This window comes from Teleopsis dalmanni, chromosome 1 (assembly GCF_002237135.1).
Source record: "Teleopsis dalmanni isolate 2A chromosome 1, ASM223713v2, whole genome shotgun sequence".
In the NCBI taxonomy this organism is placed as follows: Eukaryota; Metazoa; Arthropoda; class Insecta; order Diptera; family Diopsidae; genus Teleopsis; species Teleopsis dalmanni.
Window position 1 is genome coordinate 90,366,894 of NC_051846.1, and position 24,400 is coordinate 90,391,293.

At 26.9% G+C, this 24,400-nt stretch overlaps 1 protein-coding gene across 5 annotated transcripts in view; it reads left to right on the forward strand.

The window, feature by feature from the left end:
• LOC119670610 (serine/threonine-protein kinase BRSK1) overlaps positions 1-5,857 on the forward strand; it is a 41,068-nt gene extending 35,211 nt beyond the window's left edge. For 3 of the 5 annotated variants that reach the window (XM_038080939.1, XM_038080938.1, XM_038080942.1), the window contains 9 exons: positions 25-249; positions 514-974; positions 1,036-1,194; positions 1,261-1,427; positions 1,499-1,603; positions 1,671-1,746; positions 1,819-1,988; positions 2,050-2,180; positions 5,629-5,857. In XM_038080939.1, coding sequence (XP_037936867.1) covers positions 25-249; positions 514-974; positions 1,036-1,194; positions 1,261-1,427; positions 1,499-1,603; positions 1,671-1,746; positions 1,819-1,988; positions 2,050-2,180; positions 5,629-5,713 — 1,579 coding nt within the window. In that variant the 3' untranslated portion in view covers positions 5,714-5,857. Of the gene's footprint in view, positions 1-24; positions 250-513; positions 975-1,035; positions 1,195-1,260; positions 1,428-1,498; positions 1,604-1,670; positions 1,747-1,818; positions 1,989-2,049; positions 2,201-5,628 lie in introns of all 5 variants that reach the window. The other 2 variants (XM_038080940.1, XM_038080941.1) reach the window with 2 other exon arrangements.
• The last annotated feature ends 18,543 nt before the right edge of the window (positions 5,858-24,400 follow it).

Consider the following 24,400-nt stretch of genomic DNA (forward strand, 5'->3'; position numbering starts at 1 on the left):
ATTTTTACATTTTTTATTTTGCAGTCACAATACAGAAAAGGTCATTTACTTTTTGTTACTGGATCGAAAGAGAAGACGGCCTGCGTTGGAGGATGACGATGAAATTGCTCAAAAATCACGCAGTGAGCTAGATGCAGTGGATCCACCCAGAAAACGCTTAGATACATGCCGTATAAATGGAACAAACTCGACTAGTTACGGTCAAATTTCAGAAGGCTCACCACTCACCCCCAGACGGCAAGCATTCAAGTAAGTTTGTGATTCCTGAACAGCGTTTTAGCTAACTTTTTGTTTTTTTTGCTTCTTCACTCCTTTTTTCATTCAAACTTCAAATTTTTTTGCAATTGATTTCTTTGGCATTGCATGTGCTACTCATTTCATTGCCATGCACATTTCATTACATAATCATTATTTTATACATTAATTACATATATGTACCTTTGTAAACCGCTCTCACATTGCATTCTCATTTATCATTTCAACGTGCTGTCAATCTATCATTGCAACACACAGCTTCAGGTCCTATAGCAGTTCAAGAAATCACCAACGACGCTCACCTACTTCGGTTTCTTCTGTTCGATCCTCTTCATATCATAGCCCAACCCGTTGCAATTCGCCTATCAACTCAGCTCAGCAACAAGCCAACGCTATATCAAGGCCCTCATCTCCTGCCTGCACCTCTGGACATTCTTCACGGCACTCAACATACACGGAACGTGATCGTTCAGGTTCTATACATCATCCATCAGTTAGTCGTACTCCTTCGCACTCTTCACAAACAGGTGTGGAATGCATGAGTAGTGATGGCACGCGAGATATACGAGATCGTCACGATACACGCAACGATCGCTCCACTATGCAGTCGAACTGTATACCAGGAAGTCCTGGTAACAACTCAGCTTCAGTACATCACCGTGCTAATTCTGGACCAACAATTGCCATAAGTATGTTCCATGATCCAGAAGCCAATAGTGGTAAATTTTTAGTTTTCCTATAAGAACTCAGCCATTAAATCAATTCTTTCTTTCCTAACAGTTATGAATCCAACCGCATCACCACTGATGAACAACAGTTCAGCTGTTATTTCAGGTTCACCTTGCAATACACCTGGTGGACAACTTTGGAAAACAAGACTTACGAATATCAAAAATAGTTTTCTTGGTAGTCCTAGATTTCATAGAAGAAAACTGCAAGGTTTGTTGATGAGCGAATTTATTTATTCCAAATTTATGACTACATACATTTTTTTGTTTTTGCTAGTTTCAGTCGATGAGGTACATTTAACGCCAGAGTCCTCGCCAGAATTGACAAAACGTTCGTGGTTTGGTAACCTAATTACGACAGAAAAGGATGAGACATTCACTATACTAGTAAAAGGGAAACCGATTGCAACAGTGAAAGCGCATTTAATTCACGCATTTTTATCCGTAAGTTTATTAAGAAATATATCGATGTATGTATATCCACGTACTTAACATATGTAAAATCTACATTTCAGATGGCGGAACTTTCGCATAGCGTTGTTTCTCCAACATCATTTCGAGTAGAGTATAAGCGAAATGGTAATGGTCCAGTTATGTTCCAGAGACATGTTAAGTTCCAGGTAAGTTTTATAAATGAACTAATTATTTAATAACCCATAATTACGGCAACGGAATAACGATTTCTAGGTTGATATTAGCGCAATTTGTAAGCAAGGAGAAATTGCGGATATGCTGTTCGCTTTAACTTTTACTTTGTTATCAGGTCAGTGCAATTATTTTAGAATTTTATATTTTAATTTGAGTAATTATATGAATTATTGCCTCCTTGCTATAGGCAACATACGCCGTTTTCGCCGCATTTGTGAACACATACAATCACAAGTTTGTTCGAAACGTTTTCCAGGGCCAAGCAGCCCACCAACAGTTCCCACGGTCACGCAAGCTGTGTCCGAAAGCTCTTCATGTGGTTCAGTATCCAGTGAACGTTTGTCCTACAAACGTCAAGTAAGCGAGAATATTTTATTATTGATTTGACCAAATCACATTTGACTTTGTTGTTTTACAGATCGAAAACGAAATCGAAAACGATTCAATATTTAGCTATAAATCCGGCAATGGCCGCCGGGCCTCTACTACTAACAACAACAATGCCAATCCAGTTGATATTCCGGGAAGTCCAATTGCTGTGCGGTCAAAGTAAGGAATTAATAAATATTGTAAGAGTTATGAAGAAGCCGTTTATTGGGTTTTATGAGCATTCTTGTCATATTTTAACATTTCAATCGTAGGATATATTAGATATTTTGATGTAGTAGAAGTTGAAGCGAATATTCTTATTTTACCAATATTTGAATTTAAATTGTATTTGCACTTAAAAAAGCTTTAAATACAATTGTCTTATTCCATTATTATTATAGATACAAAATAGTTAAGAGCTAATACTTTTGTTGTGAATAGAATTTAAACGTTCAATACGATATAGAATTAAGATTTAATAGTATTTAAGAGATGATATTTTCATAGTCACTATGGCTTCTGTTTGAAAATAAGAACTGAGGGTTATTTCCAAAAAAAACATTCTTCCATGTAGCCGAACTTTATTTATCAAGTTTATACTATTATTGACAATAGTTATAGTTTTGTTTGAGAAACGTACCTCTATGTAATTTAACTGAACTTTTCATACATACAAGCAATGGCTAATCTTCATTTCAATTAAGGTTTCGGTGTAGATTGCTTCAGAGCATAAGTTAAAATAGCACAGTGAAAGAATATATATCATTGTGAAAAATCCCTCTCAATATATCATCATATCATTTTCGTTGCTATCAATATTTGAAGAGAATTATTCTTTTTGAAGGCAATATAATCCCTTACCTTACCGGGAGGACTTTTAAGAGCAGCATTCCAACACAACCTACCATATGGGGAAGACATAGGAGATTTCGTCTCCACCTTCATTGAATGGTACCATGTGCTCGTGAAGCGGTGCTCATGGCTTCCATAAACAAACATAACTAACGCTTGTAACATATTTTTTTATTGTCAATATAAAGAGTTTTTTTTAGGACATACATTATCTTATCAAAATATATTTTTTCTTAAATTTTTACTACTTATAAGGTAGTAGTGTCACTGCTAGGATTTCGTTAAGCATGAGATTTGTTTTAAAAGAAACTGTTTAACGAAATATTCGATAAGGGGAGTGATAAATAAAAAGTATTTCCTATAATAATATATACGCGATATATATCTTCGTTATATTCATTTGATGTGCAGTGAAATTTCTCATAATCGGACACTCACCGTCACAGTGTATTTCTCCGGTTATGGGAGATGTCCGCTTAAATTGTACTCATATGATATTTTGAATGAAGTTGAAGTTTTATGTACGATGTTATGTATGAGCTCACATATTTCTTCATTAGATCCTTTTGATCTTATGTCCATTATGATAATGACGCTTCAGTGCAGATATTTCTGTCTATTTGGAGAAAAGCATCGAAATCATTTGCCTTTCTGAAATTTAGCATAAATTGCGAGCAGAATGTTTTTGTTGTTGTTTCTACTTTATGTTAAGATGCTTTGAGGAAATAAGCAGGTCAACTCTAAAGTTGACCTTGTAATGTCAATTTTACGTAGCAAGTATTTTAAAAGTAAGGACCTATAAAAAATTCAGTATTTTGGATTGCCCCTTGATCAAGGGGCTGGCTTGCTGTCGTTATATTTGGAATAACTTTGTTAATTATAAGTTATATTTAATTAATTATTGGTGACTAAAATTAACCATTTTTTACACAAATACAAATGGAATTTGTATTATAGAAAAGAGCAGATTTTTAAGAAACTTGTTAGGTTTTTTTTTAATTTTGTTCATTTATAAAAGATTTCTTGATTGAAATGATTTCAAATGAATTCTACTCGTCCAGTTATTACAGCGTCCGGTTATGGGAATGATATTTGTATTAAAAAATGAATGAATTTGCTTTGTTCACGAAATTTGACCTGTTATTAAAGCTGTCCGGTTAAAAAACTGTCCGTTTTGAGGAATTTCACTGTATTTATAATTTTTTTAACAGCTGGTGTCAGAGTTCATGCCCTCTCTAATTTGAAACTTAGGCTCATACTTCAACCCATTGAATGGAGATCAAATGGCAAAAACACAAACAATTTATACTTAATTACACTTATACTCGTATATATAGCTTTTGTTTATGCGTTTTGTTTTAATTATGATGCAATGAATGCAATTATTGTTTAAGAAATAAGAACAATTAACAAAATTCCATATGAGAACAGTGCAATTTTGTTTTGACATTGGCGTAATGAGTTACTATGATAGTTAGCATTTTAAATATCACAGTGTTCGTTCGATAATAGGTATTTGATAAAAAATTATATATGTGCGCAATTAAGCCAAACAATACTTGGCAATATCACCAATAGTTGTGAGGTCGGCCAATATATTTCACTTAATAATCATTTAATAATCATCATAATCATTTATTATAATTTATTTTTATTTGATATTTGATTAATTAATTAATGAAGATACAAGATTTTCTTGTATTAATTTGATAGTTTACCTCATCAATTCATCATACCTTGAATTTTGATCAATTATTAAGAAGCAATCATAATATTTAAATTTATTTGGCAATCAGTAACTACTAAATTATTATATTAATTTACAATATTTTTAATATCAATACTTATCAATACTTATAGTTTTCAATTTTATGACTCAATTTTAAATATATTTATTTTGTAATCTCATTCGCTATTTCGTAAGTTTGAAGAGAATAAAATAATAAAAAATTAAAATTTATTTAATATAGAAGCAAATTTCATGGCTTGGACATGTACATAGTTTATTATATTTCTTTCTGTTAACTTTTATTACCAATTATTGTATCTGTCCGTATATAAAACTCGACTTCAGCCTTCTTCTTCTTCTTACACATTTCTTTAAACTCTACGAAATTTGGGTGGTTTTTAAGTTTTATTAATCCGTATAGTTTTGGAATAAGTTGCATATTAACTAATTAGAGTTATTTCCAGAAGAGTTTTTTTATATTACTTCTTCATTATAGAGATTAATGGCGTTTTCGATTGGTAAATCTAGATTCAATCTAGATTTACTCTAGATCTGCCAAATCAATCAATCAATTTTCAGAATAATCTAAAATTTTTGTATCTAAATTTTGTAAAATTGTGTTAGTAGATATTTATATTTTTCATAAATTCACTATCAATTCAAAATCACATTTTATTTGTCGTCATATAAAACAGCTGTTAATTTCAGAGTAATCTTGCTATTCTGACAAAATATCTAGAGTGTTATTAATAAATCTCTAGTGTAATGCATTAATCTCGAGTGTTATATAGATTTACCAATCGAAAATAAAAATTGTACTGAAAGTGAATTTTGATTAAAAGAGTTATCCCAGGATACCCCAATTGAAAATGCCATAAATCTCATAAAAAATATACCTATATTCTTTTAGAACACAAAAAGTACACAAAAACAGTTTAATACCTTCACACATATTTCACTACATCATTATATATTTATATTTATACTACATATGTAATGACACTTGGAGATATTATTATTTTTCACTGATTGATTTTATATTTGCAGCTCGGAATCAGCTGAACACGAAAGGAACCGCGAGTTGCAGAGTGAACGTCAGGCGACAACAATGTCCGGTAGTGCAATAGCATGAGAATTATTTCTCTGATTTAGTTGCCTTTTTGAAAACCTTTTTAATTTGAACTACAAAATCAGGAACGACATCAAAATTGTTATACAATATTAAGCGTTCTATACTAATTAAAAGAATCCAAAAAGAAATTCTTTTCAACTTCGAAGAAGCAATTAAACTAAAAATAGATAAATACTTTGAAAATTAATAAAAACTTTTATTGACTTTAAAACTAATTAAACTTAATGCATTTACGCTGCATCCTTATAAATTTCCAATTACAATGTGGAAGAGAAGTTCAGAACTTGAACTTATTAAAATACAAACTACTTCAAAATAATAGTTTAAGATTAAATTTTACTAAGGCTTAACTGCAGCGCCATAAACTTAACTAAGAATTGCTTAACACAATTGCTTCGTATTTTGTACCGGAATTTGTTCTTTTTTTGTTTTATTTTAATTTTTACTCTTAACAGTTTCTAATTAATTTAAAATACTTTTATAAATCGATTAATCGATGAATCGATTAATTTTTATATAAAAACAAAAGAAAAAGAAAAACAATTGTTGCCGCCGAGCCGAAAACTGCTTAAATAAGAAATGATATTTGCGTATAGAATATAAAATTCATAAAATAACCAAAAACTAATGTAAAATAAATTAAATTAAATATTAAAGTTAATAAAGAGAGTTAATTGATAAATTATTCAGTAAATGCTATCAACTAAAATTTATAAATTATAGGTTAGGCCTAAATTATTAGTTATCAAAAAGTGATTCAGATTATTAAGAAGTTATTTGAGGATAAAACCAAAGGAAGTGTGAAAGGACACTTAAAATTATATTTGTTAAACTATAAAGAACAGAAACATAAGTGACAAAATACAAATCGCACCTGTAACGTTGATTGTGAAATATTTTATTTTAATACAAATAAATTAAAAATATTTTGCACTATAATTAAATATAAGCTTAAGCAATAAATATTTTGAATATGAAAAGAAAACTATATGACAAAATTAATTGAATTGAATTGTTAAAAGCAACAACTTCGTTAAAATCAATTCCAAAATCAGAAATTTATTACAAAAAATGCACGCAAGACGATCAGTTAAAAAATCATTAGGCAATTTTCAAAGGATAATATTTAAAATTTCTTTGATTCCTGCTTAATCGAAAAATTATTTAAAATTGTTAAATTTATACAAAATGCTGGAAAATTTGATGTCTTTTGTAAATACTTACGTACAAATCTTCGAGTAGCAGTTCAGTTGTCACATCAATCAATCAAACATTCAGTCAATCAATCAATCAATTATTTCAAGCAAAAGTTTATGTAAAACTTATGGGTTTTATACTTTTTAAATGCTATACTCAATACACGCTATACACACTATACATCTATTATCTTTTTTATGAAACATAGTGCAAACCACTATTTATTGTAAAAATAATTCAAATTTTTATAAGATTTAAAATGATTTTGCTTCTGTACCGCGACTTTTTATGCTGCTTTTTTAAACAAATAGCTAAGACTACAGGAAAAAATTTAAAATTATTAAAAACAAAAAGGTTCGTATATATTGTTTATAAATATATTGTCATATTATAATATTTTATTTGCTGAATTTATTATTGCATATTATTTTATATTCATAAAGTAAAGAGTGTTAATTGAATATTTTTTTATAAATATTTTTAACCTGTGCATATATTTATAATGTCCTTTTTAAAAATTATTTTTAATCACATAAAGTATTTGTACATAAAAATAATATTTATGTATAGAAATAAGCAATAAAAAAGTTTGTTTGAAAATGCTCAAGTCTTAGAAAAAAACAACATATACAATATTATTTATATACTCATATAATAATAAGATTTTATGCAATGTAGATATATAAAATTAAAATTTTTAGATTACTTTTTCTTATACCTATATTTTTAAAATAATACTTTTTTCTAATATTTTTCTTTTTATAATATTATTTAAATTATTTTTTCGGCAGTTCGGCAGTTTGTTATAAAATAACTTGATCTAGTTTAATGTTTCAATTGCTCTTTTAGATTAGTTAGTTAAAGTGAAGGGAAGAACGAATTCTCCTCAATTAGCTAAGAAAGCCGTTTTGAATCCATAATTCCTCATAATAGTGGGTAGAAGAAACTCGAACTAGAGCCAGCCAAAAGTATTTATAAAGGCGAGAGTTTGGCCAATGCTAATACTGAAGATTTCGCTGAATGTGTTAAAGAACGGGGTTCCCAAAAGCTTGAACTTATTCTCGACTTTTAGCTTAACATTTCATTTGACTAAATTTAGTTAGTTAATAAAATAGTTCAATTAATGAATTTATTTAAAAATTACTTTTAAAAATAAAATGAATGGATTCTTGTACTTAAAGTATTTAAATTTACCAACTCAAAATTTGGATAAATTTAAGTGTTTTAAAAACTAAATAGAATGTACATATATGAAATTAAAAGATGTGAAACTTTTGTTATATATTTTTGTTCATATAGCTTACTTGTATCACAATGAACTCCTTTAAAAGCTGGCATAATAGTCTGCTAAAAAATGATGACTTACAACTATTGAATTACTTAACTTCACAACTATTAAAATCAACTTAAATAAAAAATACTAAAGGAATGATTTCATTTAGTAGCTCTATTAGTTCAACTAGTTCTGTCATATTCAATTAAATCATTAGCAAACAACACAAACTTAAAGAATGTTTCATTTATTAGAATATGAGAATATTCTACATAATATCCAAGAACTATGGCATTGTGAACCACAGATATTAAAAAACTATATTTAATAAGATTAAAAGAATTTATGCTTTAAGTCACAATAATCTTATATAAAATCATTTACTTCATAAGATACTGCTAATTCAATCGTTTCCATACTAGTCGTATCCATACTAACTAAGCCGCTGACCAGTCACTAGAAATGGAAGTGAACCACACACTGGCTTTATTATCTATACAATATTGAGATATAATTAAATAAAATCGTCGACAAATATCAATTACATTGTAAAGTAAAAGTCTTATATCTATTCATTTCAAGAAGGTACTAATAGAGGCAAACAGCTCTTTGATATAATGATAGTCCTAATTTAATCAATAAATAAATTTTATTTTATTAGTTTATTCGACCTTAATTATTTAAAATACTATGTAACTAAGTCAAAATTCATTTGTTTTTACTATATATCCAATATACAAGAGTAATTTGTGGTGATGTGTATGATATATCCACATTAGCTAAATAGATGCGTAGCAATTAAAAACCCCATTATGTTCTTTGGAGAGATGTTGCTTAATTCCGTTATATGTGGATAGGCAGTTGATATGTACCGAAGTCTGAGAACAGTGACACAGAATGTGTTCTGCTGTTTCCTCTTCTTCGCAACGAAGTTTGCAGCTATCGTCGCTTCTAATAGCTAGGTTCTATAGATGAATTTTTACATCACAATGTTCAGTGAGAAACGCTGTACAAGTTGGATACTAATTATGTGCAGCATTAGAAGCTTCCTAGTTCTGGCTTTTGATCGATTTGGCATGAATCCTTTAGCTTGTCAACAAGCAATTACATTATCCCAATCAGTTTGAGCTGCTGTACACTGTGAAGTACATGTATATTCAAATAGTACAGTGTAATAAAAATTTGAGAATATGTAGTATAATACTCCGTAACATTTCCGATGCTAATGGTCCTTATCAGGGAATACTATAATACTTATCTTATTTCTAGTCTGATTCAGGCAAGATTGTAAAATTATTTTTTAGTTTGAGTTAAAGTGTTGATCGTATAAGACTATACTATTAATATGAATTTTTTTATTTTATTAAATAATTTCGGTTCAGGACTCAATACTGAAAAGATTAGAGCATTGCGACATAGTTTTCAACAGTTGCAACATTTCTGCGCTTTGTCTAAACTATATATTGCAGTATATAACAATGCCTATATAATAAATAAATATATTGACACAATTCAAACGGTTAACAATTTTTAGAGCTTATAGATTTAAAAAAAAGTTTTTTTAGTTATTTTATATTTCCTTCTTAATTAATTTATTTGATTTTAAATTTTTGTTCAAATGAAATATTCAACAAATCGGGGCCAGATAATTTCGTGTTGATTTTTCTAAGACTTGATGATGATGTAAAAAATAAAATATCTATTCATTAAATTTTATAGCTTTTAACTTCACTTCCTATTTTTTAAAATGTATTAAGAAATGTAAAAAAGACTTATTATAAAATCCAACCAAAACCGTCCATTTTATAAAATTTTATTTATTATTTCGTCATTAAAACATTTCGGGAACATTAGCAAATTAATTTTGTAGCTTCTTATGTTTAGTTTTAAACATTTTTATATAGTATTTATAATTTATTGCATACTACTAGTATATGCAAAAAATTCCTCTGTACAATATATATGAACTTTGAAGTGGTAAAATAATATATAAATTTAATACATATATAAATAAATATAAATTTTGTAAAAAAAGATAAATGTTTCTCGAAAAAATGACAAAACTACAAATGATACTCACTAATATGATTTTAAGCTTACAAGGAATGTATCAGATATAAACTACTTAATAAAAAAATTACATATATTTCATTAAAAATATTAATATATTATATAAAGTATAAAGTGAAATTTAGCAATGATAAAAATATTTAACGAAAATAGATAATATAATTTAGAAAGAAGTACGTACTCATTCTCTTAATAAACAAAACTAATTTCTTTAATCCATAATATCAACTTTTTGTCGGTCACTAAAAATGTAATTCCCAGAACTTTTCATTGGTTTATGTTATTGTCTACACATGATCATGAATTGGCATGAATTAAGCATTGTCATATAAACATATAAGCAATTTGATCAAAATTGTCATGTAATTAAATAAAAAAAAAATTTTCAAAATTTAAGCTCACCGAATTGAACTGCATTATCTACTAATATTGAAAGTATCGTTCACATATATACATAAATATATTCATAAATTACTGAAAATACATAAGACATTTATCGATATACATACACATATATACATACAATGAGAGGCATATATGCATCATATTTACAAATATTATTTTTATTAGTAAAAAAAAGTTTAAATATTTAAATATTTGTACGATATTTACGCTTAAGTATGGATTTTGCAATTAAAATGATATATAAAAGTAATTAAAATTAAATTAAATATACATAACTACATATTTATTTATAAAAGTATTATATGCTATACTCGTAATTATCATTACAAATACTCATCTTTCATTGAAGAACAAAATCGTATTTTTATATCGAAGCGAATCATTCTAAACTGAAAAGAACCAAAAGTATTTCATGCTTTAATAAAAATGATAAATGATAAAGTATCGCATACTAGATTAGTTAAGACTTGACTCCTTGACTCCTTGGTTGCATTTTGTGAATATTGTTAATTATACATAATATATGTACTATATTATCTATTACAATAATCTACTGACTCGTTCTGCTTTTTAGAAAACTGTTTTATGCATAATTAGAGACTTTTAATAATTTTAAATCTCCAACTGATTTATTTTTGTGATTTGCGAATGACCCTACATTTCAGATCTCAAATTCCTTATAATTATAGTAGAATTATAGCTTCATATGTACATCGTCACATCATCTCAAATATTCCCAATTTCAATCGATTAATCATTTTCATCATCAATCATTCTCGAAAGTAACAAAGTGCTGGGAATATTACGGTACATACATTATATTTAATTTATTTTTTTTTGTTTTTTAAAAATTATGTTTCAATTACAATTGATATATAAATTTAAGTTACAATAATGATATTATATATTAACAATATTATTCTCGAACTGTAAGATTGTAAATTTGTTTATTCATTTTAATTGTCATATAAACATAAATAAATTAAGCAAACACACTGCAGACTAAATGATTTTAATTAAGTTATATTGATTGTGTTTTGTAAGGAGAATTTGTTATTAGGTTAATAAAATATTGATATTGTTTGCGAATGTAATATATTAAAAATACAAAAACAAATAAATAAAATATTAATAAATTATATTTCAAAAGAGATAATTAATTATACAAAATCAAAATACATAAATCTTATGTTTTGAATTGAATTTTTATCTAAAGTGTTAATGGTAAGTTATATGAGTCAAAAATTGCTCATTATCACTTTCTCTACAAATATTAAAAAGATTCAAAGAGTGCAAAACTGCAAAACTTCATCACATGATAAATAACAGGAGCCCCGTGATAAGTAAAAAACTCTAATATCCATAAGGATTTAAACATCCCACTAGTAAACGATGTTGCCCGAGCATACATAGGCCAATATCTTACGAAGCTTAGTATACATCCCAACCCTCATGCGAGACAGTTGCTTCCAACACTAAGAACTTCGCTATAAAAAGAAACCACTATTGACTTGCTGAGTTCAATTTGAATTCATTATTATTAATATTTAACATATATTTTTATAATTTAGTATTTTATGTTAGTACGTTTCTATCTTTAAAAAGATTACAAATAACCCACAAGTTAGGGCTTTAAATTTTTATATTTAGTTTAAGATTCGAGAATTTATTATAAATTTTTTATGTCAAGAAGGATTCAATAAAAATTAAAATGAAAAAAAAAACTTAATTAATAAATACTGAATCAATTATAAAAATCTTTTTTGATTCTAATCATAAATGTTTAATTTAATTACTATTAGAAAAGATCTAAATATAGGCCTAAAATCAAAAAGTACACACAATATATCATTTCAAACCAGCACAAAATATGTTCTTTTGTATATATTAGGAGGATGGTGCGGAATCATTGTCTAAGAAGATTATGAGGTATAAGAATATGCTCATAGACAATTAAGACAGAAATAAAAGATAAGAAGTGTTGATGGAAAGAGCATAATCTTCGAAAAAAATTAATATCATCGCAAAAATGGCACTGCAATTGAGCACGCATGGGTCTAGAAGAGATGTTAAAAATGGAACTGTATAAGAAGACACAAAGTTCTAGAAGAGATCGTAAAAATGGCACTTGAATTGGAGCTCTAGAAAACACAAAAGCCACAAAAATATGTAGAAAAGAACGCTACTAGTTCTAAGTTATGAGTTTGTCACAGAAATAATAATAGTACCATTTCACAACAAAAATTTATCTATTTGGTATAGAATTAACATTATGTAATAACACTATCTTAGATCAAAAAAAATGATCAATGATCTTTTCTTCGAAATTTTTCGTATAAAATAATAATCTTAAAAGAAAATATTTTCAAATAACACTGATTCATCTTCATATATCTAAACATGAATTTTTTGTACTAAGACCTCAAAAAGCTATGATGAATAAGATACTACTATTTGTAACTACGTTACAAATAGTTTGGTGTGACAATTTCTGTATAACTTTTCCGTTTCTACATATTAGTTTGTAGTTATATATAAGTAGTTTATAGAATTATACTTCTCATAATGTATTAAAGTAATACATAGTTTACATTAAATTATACTAAAACGTTGCAATCAACTTATATGTGATACCATTGTTATAAATGAAATGAATTTTCGACCCTTTAAGTCCTTTAACACAAAAAAATTCTAAATAAGTGGACATAATCAATGTATCACATACATTTACTTTTCATTAACTGCATAACTTTAAATTAATTCCAATCTAATGAAAATTCCCATCTTTGAAATCCGTATACTATAGGAAACCGTATAGATAAGAAGTTGTGAGAAAATTATATGGAATACGTTTTAGGAATACGTACAACATAATTAAAGAATTAAGTAAACATTTGAAATGATCTATAAAATAATAAAAAAATATGAATATATATTATGTAGGAATAAAAAACCAATATATCAAATTTTAAATAAATATATCAAATTATTGGCTGGAATATGTGCATTGAAAAAGCAATAGCAAGATTAAAAAAAATGGGATTCAAAATCAATATATATATCCAACTAATATATATTTTAATCTATATATACACATAATACATTTTTTAAAAAAGGGACGTAAAAAAAATTATAAATAATTTTTTATATTGAAGTTTTCACAAAGATTAATATCAATTATGAGGTTCTTCATCTCAAAGGAAAGTTAAAGCATACAACCAATATAAGATTACATATCATTAAAATAAAAAAAAATTTTAAAATTTCTATTATATAATAAGATAAAAAATTAACTATTTTTCATATATAACATATTAATAAGAGGAGACAGTACTTCAAATTGTTTTAAGATTGCACACCTAAACTTTCACTGCTCATCAAGAAGTCGAATAATAGATAATTAATATTTTTTTGAAAGCTGCCTTCTAATACAATCATAATTTATATTCAAAGTATCATATTTTTGCCTATTTTATATATCTTATATATATATTATCTTATATATATATGTATATCTCATATGAAAAGGATTCTTTATTTTAAAAATTTGACAGTTAGAGAACTTGATTTTTATTTTCAAAAGTTTTTACCGAAGCGGTAAAGTTTTTTTGTAAACAAAAGTTGAGTTAAAAGAGGGTGAAGAAAACTTTTTCTTATATTTCCGTTTTCCTCAACCGTTTTTCCGCTCTTACTGATGACATCATAAAGTGTGTGGGAAATTGTGAAAACATTTGTTTTGGGACATTTTGAAAATCAGCTGCAAATGTGAAAGCTTTTGAAACAAAAATGCATTTCCATGATTGATTGCTGTTAGGCCACTAAAATATTGGGCGGAAGGGCGCACAAAATTTAAAATATTTTACTGTTAATATTATTGGGATTGAATGATCACAAATCATATAAAAGTGACTTTTATCAATTCCAAATTAATTAAATTGCATAACATTAAATCTACTAAATTACTTCTTCATAAACAGTTTTTGTGTGACGAATGAAGGGAAAGTATAAGCATGCATTTTCATCCACTTGCAGTAATTTTTAATTTGTTTGTCCGCGCACCACAGCCTCGCGAGCTTTCCTCTAAATACGCGGAATGAAAATAAATGAGCTTCACGTCAGGTAAACAAAAACAAAGTTGACGGGCTTGTTTAGCGTCTACAAATGTTGTTGACATTTTCCGATGGCACAGCTGAGGCGCTTAGCACATGTTGGATTTCGGACTCAAGAAATTCATTGACAGTATTTTGAGCTTTTGCACTCAGTGTTTCCACTGCAGAAAGCTTGCAACGGACAATTTTTCGTCTTCATGAATTTCGGAGTACTCCGAAAAGCTTTGACTTGCAGCGGAAAATGTACCAAAAACGTTTGCTAACTGCATGAAAAGGAAAATTTTTCAGTTGAGATTTCAGTTCGGGACGGGTTTGCAATTCAACAACATTTGAAAAACGGATATAAATAATAATAAAAAAGCGAATTAAATGATATTTATATAAAAGTAGTTAAGTCAAATAAATAAATGCCAATAATTTGTAATATAAAATTTTATAATTTATATAAAATTTGCCCAGTGTTATTTGTTATTAAAAAATTTCTGTTCAAAACAGAGTTGATCTAAGATACAATTTTTAACCATCTTCTTTTTGTGGAGAGAGTGACTTCAAAACTTCTTTTACGTGCAGTTATGTAAAGTGTTGAAAAAATTAATTTAGAATGTAAAAAATTAAAACGAAAAATTATATTAATTTTAATCTTAGCTAAAAACAGTTGATCTGCAATTATTAAAATATTACAATTTAATTAAAATATAAGAAATGCACTTTTATTAAAAAAAAAAGTAGAAAGTAGATGAAAATATATAATTATTTTTATACAGTTAAAACAAATTATACGACCTACCATAAGTGAATTGCTAAAACAAGAAGCGAAAAAAGTTCACAATTAAGTAAATATAAAATAATTATAATTATAAAAACAAGAAACCTAGAATAATATTAAAAATATAATAGAAAACCGCACAGTATCAAGGTCCGCAATTTGCGACCCATATTACTAAAATTACAAATTACACGCAAATATTGCATGAGTCTATAAAAGAAAAGTAGAGGTACCTCGGCATGCCAATGCATAACTTTGCATAGTGGAACTATTACATGCCGCCCTCCCAAAACTTACATGCCAACGTCGCTTCTTTGCCACAGCGATTTGAAGCGTGCAGCCAAAATGAAATTCTGTTCCTTGAGTTATTTTCTTTTCTTCTCAATGTTAAGGGTAAAATTATAAATAAAAAGACAAACCGACTTTCATGAACACAGTATGTGTCGCCATCGCACAGCACAACACTTTCGGCGCTACCAAACAAAACCAAGAACCCATTATGTTAGAGAGAAAAATCAACAGAATATCGCGTATACGTCTAGCCTACGATTCGCTCTCTCCGAAGCAAACTGTCTGCGTATTAGTCAGTCACTTAACGACTCAAGTTAGTGGCACAATGTGTCACACAAAATTTGGCTAAAACAGAAACAGAATCTAGCAGTCTCTAGAAAAAAAAACTATTATAGAAAATAACCTGATAATGTTCTTACCACACCTATAACTCACCTCTTCCGACCCTTCGTTCTCGTCGTATTTAAAATTTCACACATAAGAAAATTAATTAAAAACAAAAAATATTATAAATGACATTAATACATTTTGTGTATAAAACAAGTGTTTTCCCGATATTATCGATGTTCTGTCCTAGTTTATGTGAAAAAATTTTAGAGAAAAAATTATATATTTTCCTCGTAGTTCCTCAGTATTTTGTGCTTTTATTGCAATTGCAATTGCTGCATTTCTCATTTTGTATTTCGTTTTGCAGTAATTTCGAGTGTTTCTTGTTTAAAATTAAATAAAAATAATTTTTAAAGTCAATTAAAAATTTTTGCTTAATATAATAATATATGTAATAATGAACAAGAATATAATGCAATATTTTTATATTTCATAATAATATCTGGATTTTATGTCGTCTCAGTGGATCTCGTCTATTTTTTATGACTTGAGAGAATACGGAATACTTTACTTCACAAAATGCTATAAAATTGGTATTATAAAGTGTTTTGGCATAGAAAATATATTCGCTGAGTACGCCACGTAGAGCTCATTCATAAAAACACCTCAATTTTATTTAAAATTGCTAGATGCTTAAAAATATCTTCTGAAGGCAAAAGACACAACACTTAATCTTGTAATTATGTTGAACAAAATATAAATATATTATATACATTAATGGATACATATTTCGACATATAAACAATTTATTAGTAATATTTATACTAATAATTTGAGTGAAATTGTGATCGATTTAATAAACTGAAATTTGTATAATTAAATAGTTTTTGATCCAAAGTATAACTGATATTTTATAGTTATTATATTGCCTACAAAATAACAATTCACTCAAATAAACAAATATATACATTTTGTATATTACTTCCATATATATATGTACATACATATTTTATTTTTTTAATAGTATTAGTATTAGTTAATGTAGCCACGACTTTTTTCAGTTATTATTAGATTTCATATTAATAAGTTATTATGTGTTTTTCTCAATTTTTTTTAATGCAAAAAAAATAAAGAAAAATTAATGGCATATAATTTTTTAATAAAACCTTTAAAAATATTTTTTTAATTTTTTAATTTATTTTTTTTTGATATATTTATCTTTTATTTCCGGCCTTTTATTATTTGATATTTACTTTGATTTTGTATTCAAATAATTCTTTATACCACAGATACGCAATTATTTCAATTTCATTATTGCCTTAAAAGTTGTAAGAAAGTAGAATATATTTAATTATCATTTGATCAATAATTATCAGTTACTTAATGTAAATTTAGAAGGATAAATACTCACAATATTGAAGTATATTTAATATTTTTAATTCCATAATATTATTAGTTCATAACAATATTTTTTTTGTTTTTGGTTTACAAAGAAAGAAACTTCGTATTTCTTTTTACTAAGTTTGCAATTTGTATTATTTTTTAATTACAATTATAATTAATGCAATCGAATTTTTTATTAGTTTATACAAATGATATTTTAATAAAATCTTGAAACAAAGTTGATCATAATTTGAGTAAATGTAAAAATAACAGAAATGAACAAAATTAGTAACAGAGAAATTAACATAAGCATCAGCTTTAACATTCTGTAAAACTTAAAACGAGGTTAAGTATCATAGCAACAAATTTTTCTTCTAATAAATAGCACTATATGATTCAGTTTTTTAAATAATTTTTTTAAAACAATTTAATATTTTAAATAATTTTATTTTAATAAAATATTGACATAATATGAAAATAGTTTATAATGCTGCAGCTCATGAAATATGTGTTGAGTGCCGCCAATTTTTAATAACAGAAAATAACTTTTTTTGTTTTAATATTCCCTTAAAGTAAGAATTTTATAATGGATAACAGTAAAAACAGTGAAAATATTTTAAGTAAACAATATATATGTCTATATTCCTGGACAATAACAATCAGACTTTATTTGTAGATGTGGCACCGGTCACATATAGCAATTTATCCTAAATTTTTTTATTTCTGTAATGTCTCCATCCTTCCTATCATGAAAAAGTTTAGATGAGTATTAGTTTGAAATATTTGACTCCCATGATTTACTACAGTTAAAAAAAATTTTTTTAAGTATGTAAAATGTATAACATTACTTAATCAAGTTAGTTAAATGTATTTGCTTGTTCAATTAGAAAGTGTTATCTATATTCTAACTGAGAGTTGGAATATATTAGAATATAACTGTAGTATCTCACTACATCAGTTGTGACTTGTTCACTGTGACATTTGTTGTGAGTTGTTTTCTTCAAAAAAAAATAGTTTAATAAATATAAGTTACGTTCAATACTTTGCAATTTCAAAATTAGGTATTTAGTAGATGTGTATAATACGGGAAACGTGCAAGATTTTCGAATTTAGTCACAAATAGCATAGAATGCAAATATATTATAGTTTCTATTTTATTTTCGTTCTAAATATAATAACTAAACGCATTATGGAGGAAATGTGTAAACTAAATTTAAAAAAAAGATTTTATTAATCATATTTTATAATTGTAATCTATATTCGTTTATTTTACAGTTGATAACAGTTTTCAGTAAAATCGTTTTTAATATTTTTTAACAATTTCCTCACCTTTGTCACCAATATTCCGTATTATAGGAATTTAACAATTTCGTTAATTTTTTTTTGGTTACATAGCAATTCACTATTAATATCTATATTAAAAATGTTAACTTATAAAATTATTTTTTATTATTATTTTTAACGTCATATATGCTTTCGTCACTAAAATATGCTTTCAAAAGACATAATAATATTAAATATTCAATTATATTTCCATCAAGCAAATTGCTAAATGAATCGTTATTGACATATTTATTGAATCACATAAAAATAAGATTATTAATAATTATAAAATTTTAATTGGTTTAAAATTTTATTTTATTTATCACAGCCTTAAAGCACAAATATAAGAAATAAATTTATTTATTTTATCAAATATTATTTTCAATTTATTAGTTATAGCCTTGACATAAGTCAACAATAAGTGATCATTAATTACGCTTAAATGATCATTTAAAACATAACCTGTCATACGGTGCTAATTATATTTTAAAGTCAGCTATTTATGAAATATATATATATAAAATAAATAGAATAATGAATATATCTATCTTATAAAATAAATAAAATGGAAGAAACAAGTAGTCTTTGCACTTAAAAAATTAAATCAACTTAAGACGATTAGTTTTAATATTAATTTTCTTTTATTTAACGAGTGGTGGTTAATTGTGGTTATATAATTTTAGTAATTTAAAGGACCCCAATTTATAATTTAAATTTCCTAAGTTAACAACTAAATGCTCATTTAGTTACTTAATGATAATTTATGCTTTCGTATGTCGATGTTAATAGTCAATTAGTACAAGATAACTATTATATATTATATATATATATAATATTATAATAATGATATTTATAATTTTACTTATTTAATTTTTTTATTTCTACGTTTTATTTATATTAATTCATATTAACGACCTACTCACTACTGAATTGTCTAGTTTCATTTTGTGACCAGTTTCATTCATTTTGTTTACCAGCACTTTTGTGTTTATGTTATTATCTAGTGCTATTTAAGTGTTATTATCTAGCACTCTTGTTTATCTTTAATGCTGTTTTTATAAAATTGTTTTTGAGTTATTCTTTCCTACTTCTGTTTTTGATGCTATCGGGATTTTGATATGTAATTATTTTGTATACATAAAGAGGTTTTTGCCAAATTTAGAGTCAGAGGCAGCGCACCTTAATATACATATTCATGGACCTTTGTATACATATATTTGATCTTAATTTTTTTTGTTTACTATTAGATTTAATATCGAATGAGGAACTTTCAAGTATTTAATATATTTCAAAACATATTATTTTGTTTCAGTTTTTATTATTTGTTATAATAATTGGTTATATAAATTTCAAGAAAAACCAATGTGCTAACAATCCTTTGCATATTTAATTGGAAAGAGGAATATAAAAAAATTTTTTAAATGACATAAATTTAATCTCTTATTTAATTCAATAAAATTGTTGATAAATTTTTATGGTATAAAACTGAATAAATTAACATTGAGAAGAAATTATATAATAAATTTTCGCAATCGCCTTTTAACTTGGACGAAGCAACAAATTTACTTAACGCCTCCGAAAATGCCACAGAAAATTTATGCAATTAAAAATGCATTTAAATTTGAATTTCTATATCCTGTGCCAAAATTTATTAAATAAACTTGACCCATTTTTTAGTTCTAAGAGCAAATGACATTTATTTTATAAAATAACGGTATTGATCAGGAACTTTAAACAAAAACTCAATGCTGGAGGAAAAACTGAAACTGAAGAATGAAATGAGAATCAAAACCATGTGCGGAAAATACTCGTGTTGATTAAAAAAGAAATATATCTAAAAACATATAAGAAAAATAAATGATTAATCAATAAAGTTAAAGTAAAGAATACTTATTGAATTGTCTCAAAATGGTGCTGAAATATTTTATTTAATTAAAACCTTGTTTAAAATGATTATCTTTAAGACTTTAAAAAAATTTAAAGAAGTAGAAATCAAATCTAAATGAAGACTCTCTAAAGCCAACTGAACTGAACTACGTAATTCATTTTCAAAGTTACCCATTCTGCAGCTTCACAGCGCCCCCTACAGCAGTAAGTGAATGGAAAAAAGAAATAAACTAAAGTCGCAAAGTTGAAAATTTTTTGAGCGTTGTACAAGTGTCCTCAAATAAAGGACATAACGATAGTAACGCATATTCATACTCATACGTTTACATAGGCAAATATATTTATGATTGTGCGTGTGTGTGTTTTTGTGTGTCACAAAGCCTAAAGAAATTTTGCCAAGAATAGCCTAAGGACTTTCAGAACCTCGCAATTAACGTCAACGTACACATATAAAGAACTCTGCTGGTCGTACCCACTGCCTCTGCTGACATTGCTGACACCGCTAGCTCTGTTCTTGCTGTTCTTGCTGTTCTCGCCGTTGTCGCTGTTGCCGTTGTTGTTGTTGCCGCTGTTGCAGTTGACTTTGCTGCTGCTCAAGTAACTGTTGTCATCCGCCTCCCCCTGGTGCACGTGTGTCGAGTTGATAACTTTGCCAAATTGGTAAGTTGCATTTATAAAACTCTTTTGTGCTGCCTTCTGCATGCAAATTCGTTACATTTGTTAATTACACAAAATTGTTGCTAACACTAAGCAAATTTAATGTGCGCAAGTACCTAATTATTTCATTCAAAGTAAAAACGAAATCAAAATTAAAAAAAAACAAATCAACAAATTTTGTTATTTTTTCAAATATACAAAAAAAATTAGCGAAAAATACTTAACATATTTCTAATGCGAATACATTGTCTGTGAATTCAGACTGCATTACTTATTTAATAAATGTATCTAAACTTTTCAAATTATTTGCTTTTATTTAATATTTTATTTATTTATAAATTTAATAAGATTTAATAAAAAAAACTGAAATTGGGTACCAAATATTATTGCTATTTAAAGCAGTTAATAATATTATTCGCATATTTTGTGTAACAAAGTAAGATAATACATGAATCTTAATGGATTCTTCAAATTACCACAAATACAAATATATTAAAGCAACAGAAGAATGCCACTAAAAAAAAAATCAAAAACACCCTTAAGAAGAAATGTCTTCCAAAGATCTGTTACCACAGAGCCTTATCTATTTTGCAAATCTGCAAATTAACGTTTCAATATATAAAATTTTTGTTTCAATATATTGATTAAATTACGATAATAAATATGAAATACATCATTCAAATGTCCTCTACCTAACAGCTCTATCGCAGATCTTTTTAGTTAACTTTCAATGACTTGTTGGCACATTGCAGTAAATGGCTTTTCCATTACTTTAGAGGTATTCATCAATGGTTCAAAACTTCCAATTGAGAGTTGTTCACAACAACAGGATTCTTCACTTTACGAAACAAATTTAATGGTAGCTTAAATTTTATTAGCTTTGGAAAAGTGTTGGGAACTATGTCACCGCGTCCTTTGTAAATTGTTGTAGTAAACTGAAAAACTGAGTTTACTTGACTCATGTTTGTAAAAATTACCTCTTTTAACCACATTGACTCCCACTCCTTCTATCATTTTGGAGCAATCCGTTTACCACAGATGGTAATCTACAGCGAATGAAGGGATGTTGGTTTCCAGTCTGTCTGGAATTAGTACGTGGAACTGATCATGTTTAACTATTTGTGTCATACTTTTGTCATTTTCCAAAAAAATGGGACTAGCACACATTCACACTAAATATAATACTATACATTGACTTCTTGCACATGCGATAGTATGTAGATCACCATTTGCCACAGATGTAAATTATTTTATTTGTTGACATATCCACTAAGGGATTAAATGACAGTAAGGATTGAATTAAGTTAATATATGGTACACTCTACATATGTAGATATAAAATACAATTTTTTTTAATGTGAAAGGTTTGAAAAATTCATGCTTAAAAATTGATAGTTTGAATCTATTCTGAGCAACTCAGACACAATTTCATTGCCAAAAGTAATATAACTAGATAGAAATTGGAAAAATGATTGAGGTCCTAACCAATTATATGAAAAGTCAAAGAAAAGTGCGTGGTTCAACGTTTATTAAGCATGTGAACTGCTATAATAGTATAGCGATTACTTTCAGCAAAATAATAATAATATCATATGATAGATATTAGCTTCCAAAAAAAAACTGTAACTAAAACATTTTTCACATTTCGTATGAAATATAAACAAAAATATGATATACTCGTAAACAAAGAGCAGTTTGAATAATTTGACTTCTAGATAAAGAATTGACGTGAGCTAAAGTTTCACAAATTGAAATTATGGCTCAAGGTCATAAATTATATTATTTCATAATATTTTAAACCTATTCGCTTAATAATTTTCTAGATGCATTTTCAATTCAACTAAATCAAGAATTACACAACTATTTTCCACAAACTGAAGTTGAGTCTATAAATTCCTTAGATTTTTTCAACATCCACTGAAGAATAAATATAATTTTATTTAGAATATATTTTAAAGCAGTACTACGTAACTAAGTTAGATAAAGGATTAAGAGTATTAGTCCTTCATCTTAGCTGAAACTAAGTCTTGAAAACAACATAATATCTTCAGGACTAATTTAGTAAAAATAATAATACTGCTAAATCAATAGATATTTGTTGGGTCGGAAAAATCTGAAATACTTGATAAAAATTTATTAAGTACTTAAGGTCACTACACCAAAATCCAAAAAAACACCATCAACAGTTTCTCACATTTAAAAGTTCATTTAAAACTGTTCCTATCTGAATTCTGTTATTAGACTGTCATAGCTAAAATTCGTCAATCTTCAGTATATTATATCTTTTGGGTATCAGATTTAATTTAACATATATTATGTGCTAATCATTATGAAAGATTTCTTCAATTGGTGGTGCTCAGAAGTTTTTTTTGTTGGTTGGTTTTAGCTGTGGACAGACCTCTCCCCTCTCCAAGTGCCTGCATATGCAGACTCCGATTTGATATAACACACCTGGTAATGAAAACTTAAGTTTTTAATAAAATTTTAATAAAGTCTAATAAAATCATATTTATTTAATAAAAATAATATCTGCTTCTTAGAGAAAGTATCTTTAACTTGTGCAAATGTCAATTTTTAGTTCAATTTGTGATTAATATGTTACTGACAAGTGATTTTATACTTAAAGCTCTTATAAAATATGTAACTTTAAAAAATTTTGAACGCTTGGTTTAATCTTTTTAAAAACAATGAAAAAGAGTAGCGTTAAAAAAATTTAACATTTTAAATAGAATCTATATATAAAAATTTATAACATGTTAAATATGGAAAATAATAATAACATATTTAATAAAAAATGAAAATTCTGTTATTTATTTAGTCAGAATATGTTGCACAGAGTAACCTAAAAATAAATTTTTTGTACCAAAACCGCAGAATTTGATCAAAGCTATTGAATTTAAAAAGTATACCACGTTATACTGCACATTTTATGTGGCTTTTTCCAATATCAAAAAATTCGTTTTTGATTCACATTCATTTCAAAACCAAGCAATTCAAAC